Consider the following 13,089-nt stretch of genomic DNA (forward strand, 5'->3'; position numbering starts at 1 on the left):
AAACGGAGAAAAGTTGCAACTTTGCTGAGCGGGCTTTGTTTGCTGTCAGCGATGGTGGTACCAGCCAGCCAGCTGATGTAGTAGAGCGAAGTGCTTGCACTGGGTTTTGCTTAGATTGTGCAAATTGGACCTGTATGCTTCAAAGTTAATTTAGTGGGATGGTTTTGATGTAGTTTGATAAAAAGTTAAACAATTTGCAATACAAGGAGAGATTCATGAATCCATTAATCAATACCACACCCTATGTATATTCTTATTTTGATTTATTAACTTCCTAAAAATTAAGTAGTTTTTATAATCAAAGTGTCATAGAAGCCACTACATCAATTTAAGACAATTATTAAAATTGTATTTAAATAGTTTTGTGTCATACATTAGAGAAATAATGCTGTAATCAGAAATATTTTTGAGCTTTGAGTTGGCCCAGCATCTTTTCAGTCAGGGTTTGAATAGATTATCCAGAGGCAAAATCTTATCTGACATGCTCAGAAATCCGAAAGTTAACACACGGTTCCTGTGTTGACCACTACCCATGCACAAGTGTTTGGTTTCCTTTACAAGCCACCACAGCTACTTGCAGACCAGTGCCTTGTTGGCTGGTGATGTGAACCTGACCATGGAGGAGAGGAAGCACTTTTGTCAAGAAATTCTGACCTTTGCCGACAAGTCTGGAGACCCATGTAAGTGATCATAACAGGTACAAGCTTTAACTTCACAACAAAAAACTGTAACAGAAGGACACCAAGTGCACTGTTTCTGCTGTAACCTCACCAAATAATGACCAATTTTTGTCCGTTGTTTGTCTCACTGTTATAAAGCAGTGTGTGAAGTCAATTGAACGGCAGGCTGCAACAATACTAACAATACTTGCATGCTTCTTGTTTCATTACCAGTGTTTGAATCAAATGTTACAATTGTTAACTGGGTTTCCCTATTTTACATAGAGGTCTTAAATTACATTGAGATAGGTCTTAAATATGTACATTCATTTACTGCTTCCGTAATCGCCTTTTTGGGGGGGGGGATTGGTGAGATTCACAGTTGGCTCCATGTTTTGTACTTCTTTCTGAAGTATTCAGGAACGTGAATAAATAATGAATTTGAGGCGCAGTGTACGCTCTGCAAGAGGACCCTCAAATTTGGCACACTTGGTGTGAAAGAGCTGGTGTCACACTCAAAATCGAAAAAACATCAGCTTCTAAAAGTCTCCAGCAAACTCACGCTTACACACGTTATCATGGCTTTGTCACTAGTTCCCGGTCAAAGTTCATCCAGTTCTGCTTGACCCGAACTCTGCGCCACCTCTGCCGTCTTGCAGTCAAGCGACATTCAAACCATCTTCGTTTCAACACACACACACACACACACACCAGGGCTATTATAGTTAACCAAATTAAATTAAATCCCTAGATAAAAACTAAACTAAAAACTACTTAATCACTTGTTAAACTAATTGGAACTGAACTGAAATGAAAAACAAACTGAAAAACTAATTAAAATAAAAAACGAATGAAAATGTTATAACTCCGTTCTTCATTGTTTGAGTTGCTCTGTAAATGGCAATAAGATGGGTTATTTTTTTTAAGTAATTCTTGGACTGTATTTTTCTATACTTTTTTCATACTTCGTGTAGGTTATAAATTTACTTCAAAATTCTCCTAAAGTGTCTTAAATTGGACTTGTTCAAACTGGCAGAAACCCTGGTCAACCAGGGTCCAAATAAAATATAATCTTGGCAAATTGTTTACAATGTATGTTGATTAATGTTGTGGGTAAAGACACCAACCTCTTCAGCCTTTCTCCAAATCTTCGGATACTCTTGTTGCTGCCATGCTGCTGCTTCGCCACCAGGCCTGTCTGCTCTACCTAATGAGCCTAGAGACACTGCAGCAACGACAACCAGTCATGGTGGTGTGTTTACCAGGGAACTATGTTTCAGAGTCCACTACATCAGCTCCACTACTGGCTGTTTGCTTTAAACAACCACAAGGTAAACACAAGAACAACTGAAAAACATCAGACAGCCACTGAACATTATATTATATTATATAACATTATATTAGCTAGACAACCCATTATTGTCTCTTCTGTAGTTTGATTGAATAGTAAATTCATTGTAGACCACTGAACTCACTCCCTCTCTCTGGATGTACATCAGACTACAAGGTCACCCTGGGCGATGTGGCTGCAGGCGGATAGCCAAGAACAGGCAATCGGCCATTGGCATAGGTCCCACTGATTTCCTTTACTCTTGTCCAGTAAACTACAAGGTCCACAAAAATCTCTTTCAGCGTGACATGTTATTATTTCTGTATGTTCAGTGGCTGTCTGGTACTAATGGGTTGTGCTTGTGTTTTTCTTGTTGTTTAAAACAAACATGCAGCGTTTGGAAATGATGCAGGAGACTGTGAGCCATACTTGCAAGGGTAAACACACAATCACAACTGGCTATTGCAGTTGCAGTGTCTCTGGGCTAGTTATTGGACAGATCCGGTGGTGGAACAGCAGCAGGGCAGCCTGCCTGCCCACGCTATCTAACAAGCCCACAGACACTCTAATAGTGATGAGTGACCCAAACAGGAGCTGCAGAAGACTCGGAGCGAGGCCGAAGAGATCACTGTATTTAACCTTAAAAAAATAGAGATACTGTGTGTGTCTGAATGATAGATGCTAAGCTAATTGCTTGCAAGATTTTACCGCAGATCATTCCACTTGTTGATTTGTAACCACAGCAATAACACAGCTTCCACAATGTATCACTGGGAAAATGTAATGCTTTCAGATTCTCTCTACTCACAGTAAACGCCATGTTGGGGAAATTCTATAGATGATACATTGCTGTCCATTCCTGTGAAGGTAGCATAAAGCTGCACTGCAGAGAGCTGAGAGCAACACTGAAGTAATGACTCGTTTTGATATGAAACGATACACTAACAGTTATCCTTTATAATATTGCAGACCGCATTCTTGCAAGAAACGTTTGGAGTGCAAATTTAAACTCTTCTTGTTGTGAATTCCTGGTTTAAATTTGCAAACCGCCGTTAATTTCACCTCAATGCCCCCCTTTCAAAAGTATTGCTCCTAGGGATGTCCCGATCAGGTTTTTTTTACCCCGATCCCGATCCGAGTCCTTTAATATTTAGTATCTGCCGATACCGAGTCCCGATCCGATGCTTAGCCTGAACTAATATTTTCCTGGATAATACAGCTGCATTAAGAAAAAAAGTACCTTCCTTCATAGGTTTTTATGTTGTTGAAACAAAGTCTATACTTTCATATGGCTCTTTCTTATTCTGCATATGCTATTGCAACATTGGCCTCCACCTTCCTTGTGTTAGCAGGTGAGTGTGTGATGCTGCACTGTGACAGCAGGACCTCGTGTGCAGCCAGCTGAAGTGTGTGTGAGACACAGCTCACGCTTGGTACCTCCATGTCATCCTTTGCTTTTTTCATATTCTTTGTTGTCACGTAAAATGACGTGGATACGTTGCTTATCTGTTTCACACACGTTCGGCATCTCCTCGATTGCCTGTTTTACATGCTCTGCTGTATGAGACCTACGAAGCTACTGCGCATACCGGCACGTTGTAACTCGAAAGTGGAGTAAATGTAATGCAGAGATGGTAGGGCATACCAGGGATTATACAACAAGTAGTTCCGACCAAGCAATCTGATTGGTCAACAAGAAATTTAGACTGTGCTCAAATCAGCATGACAGCACGCCTGACTCATTACTCAAAATATTACTCCGCCAAGCCTGTGGCAACATTGTATTCATCTCCATGGCAACATTGTAAAAGTCAGAGCTGGAGTAGGAAACGGCGGAAAAATAGGCTACAAAATGGATCAGTTTGTTGTTCATTTTGATTTATTTGCTTCAGCGTCTGTAAGAGGAGCAACAGGGCCAGGCTGGGAGCGAGCAAGGAGCTTGAGATAAACATGCGGGGATGAGTTATCAGCAAACGGGCACGCCACTAGAGAGTGTCCCGCAAAATGATCAGGGTGATGGCCAAACAAATGTCTGCCACCGTGAGTGACAGCAGAGACGAGGAGTTTGCAGTGAGTGCTGGTTGGCTGAATCGTTTCCTCTGCCGCAACAACTTCACTTGCAGAAGACAACTATTGCCCAGCAGGATGCCAGAGAATTCACTGAGAAGCTGGCGAAGTTTGTGACATTTTCATCCCGGATTTTTGAGAAGAAGGAATTAATCGCCTGTCCCAAATTGCCGCCTGGTCTCAAATTGCCGCCTGGTCTGTTAAGTGATTGAAACAAATAAACGCACCGGCTGTTATTTATTTTCCCTTCGGTGTGAGAGACACTATTGTGACCATGGTGAAAACGTTTTATAAAAAATATAAAAGAAAAAAAATCAACATCTTTGTTATAACTTGGGCGAAAATAAACATGTTCTGTTTATCTGTGCAGTATTGATTTAGTTTGGGAAGTTCCAAGACTGCGATAAAACATGAACGTCAGCGCAGAGTTCATCATCTGGGACTAGAAAATCCTTTCTGTTGCTAGGTCGTTACTAAGGGTTGGATTATTTGCTGGATAGGTAAACTATGTTCCATTACACATATGAGTCTACTGACGTAACTGTTTTCTTTTCAGTTATTAGTCAGACCCCATGTGTTTCCATGGAAACGCGACGCACACTTGCAATAACCTTTAAATTTGAGAGCAAATTGTCCATCAACATGGATATATTTTGATTATACATTTTATTTTTGTTGGTATTAGTTGTATAATCGCAATATTACCCGAGAGGGTGTGCTTTAACGTCATTTGAGCACTTCAGTGATGCGGTCAGCAGCACTGAAGTGCTCAAATGACGTTAAAGCACACCCTCTCGGGTAATATTGCTTATTTCAAAAACTCCAGATGACGAAGAAAACCCTGATCCTCTACCACGGAGATGAGCTGGTTATCCAGAGCGATTCATTCGATCACCTTCTCTGTAATATTTGTGGTCATGTCGCTGTCTCGAGAATATTTCTCTTTCCTTTTGAAAGTATCCGCGACTGTTTGCTGCTTCGGTGTCTTTGCCTGTATTGTTTGAGTGAACTCGTTGTATTCTTTGAGTGTTTTTTTTTTTTTTTTTGGAACTTTATTTTTATTTAACAAGAAAAAACAGTACAAAACATTTCTTGACAGCAGCACAGCGTACCTAAGACAGTGCAAGAAAAAACAAAAAACAAAGACAAACATAGAGCTAAAGACACAATGGGGCCCAGCAAGCTGAACAATAACAATGAGTACAGTATAATTAAATAAATAAATGAAAGAATAATGGACAGTTAAAACAGTACAGCACAGTGTGGGTTCCCTTCAGTTAGAGAGGTATCTTGCAATAGGTAGCCACCTCGTCTTAAAGACATCAGACCGTAATTGTAACTGAGCAGTTAAAGCCTCCATTCCATACACCTCCCTCAGCTTCTGTTTCCACTTCGCCACTGTAGGTGGCCGTGGATTCCTCCATTTTATTGTCACCATTTTTCTAGCAGTCATCAAAAGTATGTGTAACAGGTGCTTTTGGTCTCTGTTGTATGTATCGTCAGGAGTTAAATCGAAAAGAAACTGACTAGGGCTAAACAGTAAATCAATCCCCAGAATTATGCACGACATAAAATTGGGGCTAGCTCGTCAACAAAAACTTTATAATATTCCCCAGAGTATCCATCGACACCTGGGGATTTGCTGTTCTTTAACTTAGTAATACTATCTCTGATTTCTTGTACAGTTATGGGGGAGCATAGCGTAGAGCTAGGATTTTCTAGTCCCAGATGATGAACTCTGCGCTGACGTTCATGTTTTAACGCAGTCTCGGAATTTCCCAAACTAAATCAATACTGCACAGATAAACAGAACATGTTTATTTTCGCCCAAGTTATAACAAAGATTGTATCGATCTCGCTCTTTATCCACTTCCAAAAAGGAAGCAGCTTTGGGCAGTCCCAAAATATGTGTGAGTGGTCGCCAACCATCCCGCATTCTCTCCAGTAGTATAATGCAGCTGGCTCGTCTACAAATTTGGAAACCACCGAAGGTGTCTTCAAGAATCTTGTCTTCATCTTCCAGTCAAACTCCTTCCACATATTACTATTAATACCCTTATGACATCCAGTGCATATCGTTTCCCACTCTCTATCCTCAATTACAACATTTAACTCTAGTTCCCATTTATTTTTTAAATAAAAAGTGTTATCTGATGTATCTAATAACAAATTTCTGTATATGTGGGAGACATGTTTTTTGTTTGGTACTTGATGTTTAATTATATTAATAAAGTACACTTCTGTGTGTGACGGAGCACCTTTAATTGTATTCCAATCTGTATGACTTGTGATATAATGCCTAATCTGAAAATAGCGAAATATATCATATCATCATAACCGACAGATGATGAGGACATTTTTCGTCAGTGTCGTATGTTGTATGTGCGAGCAAATGTATTGGCACGTAAATTTGATTGGTGCACTGTTGGTGTGAAGTTGACTCTGTTCAAAGCGTACTGTTCACCTATATACACTGCACATCTGTGGTTGAAATATAAAAAAGCCAGCCTTCAGAGACTGCAAGTGGCATACAATGACGCTTTGAGGATACTTTTAAAAAGGCCCAGATGGACTAGTGCGAGTGAGCTGTTGGTGAGCGCTGGAGTGAATACACTGCAAGCGGCTCTGAGAAATGTAATGCACAGGTTCATCTGCCGGTTAAATGATTCTGAGAATCAAAATGTTGTGGCAATGGTGAACATTATGTATAGTGACAGGCGCTGCACGTCTCAGTTTTGGGGGCACTGGTATAAGTGTCTTTTAAAAATGAGTCATTAGATTATTATTATATTATATATTAATATATTATATATATATTATATTATATTATTATTATTATCTATCTCTTTGGGGTAAAAAGAATTTGTCTTGGAGATATGAGAATGGCTGTAAAACATTGTCACAGAACAACTGATCAATAACTTTTAAGTCCCTGCCCGCCCACCTTTTAAAAGCGACATCCGTTGTTGAGGGGAGGAAATCCGGGTTTCCCGCGATCTGCATCGCCCGTGAAAGGGCAGATTTCCCTCTAATTCTCTTTTGGACAGTCGACCATGCTTTTAAGGTGTGCTTCACCCATACATTTTTGTTTATTTTCTTCTGGGACTGTTTGCTCAAAAACACTAGGGTGGACAGAGGTATAGCTGGCAGCGAATTCTGTTCTGTGTTTACCCATCCTGTCTCCGTGTCATTATTAATCCAGGCTACCACTGCTGTAAGTTGCGCTGCCCAAAAATAGTATTTTATATTGGGGAGGCTGAGTCCACCCCTGTTCTTGTGAAGAGTGAGTGTTTTAAGCCGCACTTTTGGTCTCTTATTTTGCCATATGAACCTAGATATAAGCTTGTCCAGCATATTGAGAGCCGATGTCGGGATCCCGACTGGGAGAGATTGAAACAAGAACAAGAGTCTGGGAAGCAGATTCATTTTAACAGCCTCTACTCTACCCAAAAGAGATAACGGTAGAACATCCCATCTCGCCAGCTCATCCCTAAATGCCTCAAATAATTTTTTATAGTTCGCCGTGTATAGTCGTGTTACTTGGGGAGTGAGTGTGATCCCTAAATACCTGAAACCCTGTTTGGATCTGCGAAAGGACACTATATCATCAAGCTGTCTAGGCCATGCCCCAGACATCATCATCGCCTCTGATTTACTCTGATTAACTTTATAACCAGAAACTAGACCATATTCATTAAGATTTTCCAGAAGAGCTGGGATTGAATGGACAGGGTTTTCAATAAATAATAATATGTCGTGAGCGTATAGAGCTATTTTATATTGGTGTCCACCCTCATCTCTTATCCCTTGTATAAGATGGTTGCTTCGAATCAATTCCGCGAGGGGCTCAATGCTGAGAGCGAACAGGGCTGGTGAAAGTGCATCCCCCTGTCTCGTCCCCCGTCCCACATCAAAGAACTCGGAACATCGACCATTAACTCTTGACTCTAGATCGCGGGTTCATATAAAACACTCCAATCCAACTCAAAGTATCGTTAAAGCCCTTACGAGCCAGCGTTTGCTCCAAAAATGTTCAATCCAGCCTGTCAAATGCTTTCTCAGCATCCAGGCTGAGAAGTATTGACGGAGTCTTTCTATCAGAAGCAATAGATTGTAGATTTAAGGCTCGTCTAACATTGTTAGTGCCCTGCCGTCCGGAAATGAACCCTGTTTGGTCCGGGTTCACAAATCTTCGAATGAATTTCTGTATTCTATTGGCCAAAATAGAGCAAACTTATTGGTCGATATCCCATAAACTGAGTGGGGTCCTTTCCATCTTTGTATATAACCGAAATATTTGCCTCTGACCAGGTTTTTGGGGGGTCCCTTTCGTCCAGAGCATAATTATATACACGACATAAAATTGGGGCTAGCTCATCAACAAAAACTTTATAATATTCCCCAGAGTATCCATCGACACCTGGGGATTTGCTGTTCTTTAACTTAGTAATACTATCTCTGATTTCTTGTACAGTTATGGGGGAGCATAGCGTCCCAGCCTCATCCTGTGATAACCTATTCAGTTGTATCTTATCCAAAGGTTTTGTTATTTTCTCCTTCTTCCCTAATAATTTTTGACCTTCATACCATTTTTTATAGTATGCAGCTAACGCCTCTGCAATTTCTTTCGGTTGAGAGGTAATTCTGTTCGTGTCAGGGTGTTTAATTTTAGGTACAACATGGTTCAATTGAGCCTTCCTTAACTGAAATGCCAGTAACCTACTTGCTTTATTACCCATGTCATAATATTTCCTTTTCACAAATCTGAGCATTCCCTCTGCTCTATATGTGAGTAGATCATTTAATTTTTGTCTCTCCTGTTTTAACAATTCCAGTATATTCCCCCTTCTTGATATTTTATGTTCTCTTTCTAGCCTCATAATTTTAGTCTCCAGTGCAAGTCTCCTGGCTTCTCTTTGTTTTTTAATCCTCGATGTAATTTCAATGATGTATCCCCTCATAACAGCTTTGGCACAGTCCCATAAAATAGACGGAGTAACATCTCCGCTATCATTTATAACCATATATTCTTTTAACTTGTCACGCAGTTCCTGTTGGATTAGGGGGTCGTTAAATATTGAGACATTAAGTCTCCAATATCTGAATGTTTTTTCCTGACCTAAATTTATTTTCATCTTAATGGGGCCATGATCCGACAAAGTTATAGTTTCTATCTTGCACTCTGTCACTCTATGTGCATCAGCCTTTGAAACAAGAAACATATCTAATCTGGAGTAACTCCCGTGAACCTGTGAGCTATATGTGTAATCTCTGTCTCTGGGATGATGATTACGCCATACATCAATCAAGCCCAATCCATCCATCATTCCCCGAACAGTAACTGATTTTCTAGATCGAGGTCCCTTCTCAGCAGGTAATCTGTCCATACTCTGATTAAGTACACAATTATAGTCTCCCCCGACCACTATGATTCCCTCCCCCTCGTCCGCCAATTTGGATGCTATTGCCTTAAAAAAATTTGGACAGTCCTCATTTGGTGCATACAGGTTCATGAATGTAAACCTATTGTCCCCAATCGTACCTATCACCATGATATATCTGCCATCCTTGTCTTCCAATACCTTTTCCTTGTTAAAAAAGACCTTCCTTCCGAATAGAATAACAACCCCTCGTTTTCTCCCTCCTTTATGAGATGCACTATATATTTGTTCCACCCAGTCCCTCTTTAATTTAAGGTGTTCTACCTCAGATAGGTGTGTCTCTTGTAACATTGCAATAGAGCAGTGTAGAGCTTTAAGTTGATTGAGTATTTTCTTTATTTTAATCGGGCTTCCCAGACCCTTTATGTTGTAGCTAACCACAGTCAACCCATCCATATGACACTACTTTTAATCCTTGCTATCATAATGCCTTACATTTAGCTTATAAGTCCCAAATGCACTGTCACCATTTGTAAAAGTCTTATCAGTTGTCAAGGAAGTAACACACAAAATAACAGGAACTATGTACAATTTCCAACCATAACATCAGAAAACACACACATCAACCTTGCTTCCAAGTCCTCAACTGGCCTATCTCCAAGAGTGACCAGTCCCCGTGTGGAACTGGGCGGAGGGTGGCGGAGTCCCTCCGGGATAATGTCACATTGTGCAGCAGTCCCACTCCACTGGGTAAACTGCTGCGGCCTTATGATGGCTGAGTGTAAATCACTCATATCGAGTCAATTGCAGCTGATGCCACCATCCAAAACGACTAGATAATATGCAATTGTTACATTCTAGCTCGGCAGAATATAGAGAGAAACAGGTATATATGAAAAATAGTAATATAGACTTGAAACAAATCTTCAAAAATATATACCCCAACAACATCACTGTAATGGGAGGGTAAGGGGTGCATTAAACTTAAGTCCATCAAACAGAAGATTATTCTCAGCTGTACAAAGCTGTCTTAAAATAATAGGGAAAAAAACCCTTACTTCCCACATCACATGCCCAGACATTTCAGGGGAAGAAAAACCTGCAGTCTTCCTCCGTAAACATGCCGACTCTCCGTCCACCTCGTTTGGCGTCCCGTCTCTCCCACCTGTGCCTGACCAGCTCCCGCTTCACTTTATCCCGCTCGTCAACTCGGACCTGGGTCTTTAGGTCCCTTAGTACCGGCACTGCGTCCATCACTACGGTGGCCCAGAGGTGTCAGGCCAAATACAAAAGCCACAACACGAATACAAAAGCCACAACATGAATACAAAAGCCATAACACGAATACAAAAGCCACAACACGAATACAAAAGCCATAACACGAATACAAAAGCCACAACACAAATACAAATGCCACAACACGAATACAAATGCCACAACACGAATACAAAAGCCACAACACGAATACAAAAGCCACAACACGAATACAAAAGCCACAACACAAATACAAATGCCACAACACGAATACAAAAGCCACAACACGAATACAAAAGCCACAACACGAATACAAAAGCCACAACACGAATACAAAAGCCACAACACGAATACAAAAGCCACAACACGAATACAAAAGCCACAACACAAATACAAAAGCCACAACACAAATACAAAAGTCACAACGGAAGTGACCCACAACGGAAGTGACCCAAAACGGAAGTGAACGGCAACGGATGTTGACAATGCGGCGGATTGTTGCAGCCATTTTAGGACCCGTGTGCCGGCTGTCTCTGAGCAACACAGAGTCCAACTTCGTCGCTGACTTTCCTCCAAGCTCTCTCCTGTTTTGTCCAAGTCTCTGTGTATCTGTTTCTGTCCCGGAGCTCACGAACTCCGGTCTCTGTATGCGTAGTGTGGTAGTATAGTACGGAGCTAACGAGCTTCGGGGCGCCGAGCACGGAGCATTAGCCCCAGTTAGCACAACAATAGAGCAGCTAGCTTTTCTCGCTTGTTGTGTCGCTCCGAGCCGGGGTTGCAGTGCCGACAGCAGCGCTCCGGTCTGCTCCCCGAGCTCTGTACCACCATACCGCTGTACACACATACAGAGACCGGACAATAAAGGAGAGTGCTTGGAGAAAATCGGAGAGGAAGTTGGACCACTTGCTAAGTTATGAAAATATGTGTCTGTTACTTGATTACAGCGGTCTGTTGTACTTTATTATGAACCACAGTAGCACAATCACAGCTGTACAAATGTACGCCACCATGAGTGACAGCAGAGATGAGGAGTTTCCTCCGCCGCAACAACTTCACTTGCAGAATGATGCCAGATAATTCACCGAGAAGGTGGCGGAGTTTGTGACATTTTCAACCCGGATTTTTGAGAGGAAGGAATTAAACGTCTGTCCCAAATAAACGCCTGGTCTGTTAAGTGATTGAAACAAATAAACGGCCCGGCTATTATTTGATATTTCCCGGTATGATAACTCTCCCGGCCGGGGAGAGAGACATGCGTCACAGTGCTCAGCTGCAGACACAGCAGAGAGGTGACGAGATGCGACTCATCATGACTGACAGGCATCAAGGCCACTCAGCGTTACCTTATTAAAATATGTGTATATATATATATATATATATATATATATATATATATATATATATAAATATTAGGCAGAGTTATGGAAATGAAGGACACATGAATGTGATTGTGCTACTGTGGTTCATAATAAAGTACAACAGACCGCTGTAATCAAGTAACAGACATATATTTTCATAACTTAGCAAGTACAGAGCTCGGGGAGCAGACCGGAGCGCTGCTGTCGGCGCTGCAGCCCCGGCTCGGAACGACACAACAAGCGAGAAAAGCTAGCTGCTCTATTGTTGTGCTAACTGGGGCTAATGCTCCGTGCTCGGCGCCCCGAAGCTCGTTAGCTCCGTACTATACTACCACACTACGCATACAGAGACCGGAGCTCGGGAGCTCCGGGACAGAAACAGATACACAGAGCCTTGGACAAAACAGGAGAGAGCCTGGAAAAAAGTCAAGGACGAGGTTGGACTCTGTGTTGCCCAGAGACAGCCGGCACACGGGTCCTAAAATGCCAGCAACAATCCGCCGCATTGTCAACATCCGTTGCCGTTCACTTCCGTTTTGGGTCACTTCCGTTGTGGGTCACTTCCGTTGTGGGTCACTTCCGTTGTGGGTCACTTCCGTTTTGGGTCACTTCAGTTGTGGGTCACTTCCGTTGTGGGTCACTTCCGTTGTGGGTCACTTCCGTTGTGGGTCACTTCCGTTTTGGGTCACTTCAGTTATGGGTCACTTCCGTTGTGACTTTTGTATTTGTGTTGTGGCTTTTGTATTCGTGTTGTGGCTTTTGTATTCGTGTTGTGGCATTTGTATTTGTGTTGTGACTTTTGTATTCGTGTTGTGACTTTTGTATTTGGCCTGACACCTCTGGGCCACCGTACATCACCGTTTGAAAAGTTTTTTCCTCGGAGTCCACCGTCATCCTCAGCCGAGCCGGGTACATGCACTTTGCTTTAATATTTTTGTCCTTCAACTGTTTAACAACGTATCTGACCTGAGCGCGTTTCCTCTGCAGCTCAGGTGAGTAGTCATTATCGAAGTAGATCTGCCTCTCATCCATCTTCACTG

The 13,089-nt window shown here is 41.8% G+C and overlaps 1 protein-coding gene across 1 annotated transcript in view; it reads left to right on the forward strand.

The window, feature by feature from the left end:
- The window catches only part of trappc10 (trafficking protein particle complex subunit 10), a 101,383-nt gene that overhangs the window by 68,787 nt on the left and 19,507 nt on the right, over positions 1–13,089 (forward strand). Inside the window, exon 13 of the mRNA XM_030427711.1 lies at positions 571–680. Within this exon, the coding sequence (XP_030283571.1) occupies positions 571–680 (110 nt within the window). The remainder of the gene's footprint in view (positions 1–570; positions 681–13,089) is intronic.

The sequence above is a fragment of the Sparus aurata genome, chromosome 9 (genome assembly GCF_900880675.1).
Source record: "Sparus aurata chromosome 9, fSpaAur1.1, whole genome shotgun sequence".
Classification (NCBI taxonomy): Eukaryota; Metazoa; Chordata; class Actinopteri; order Spariformes; family Sparidae; genus Sparus; species Sparus aurata.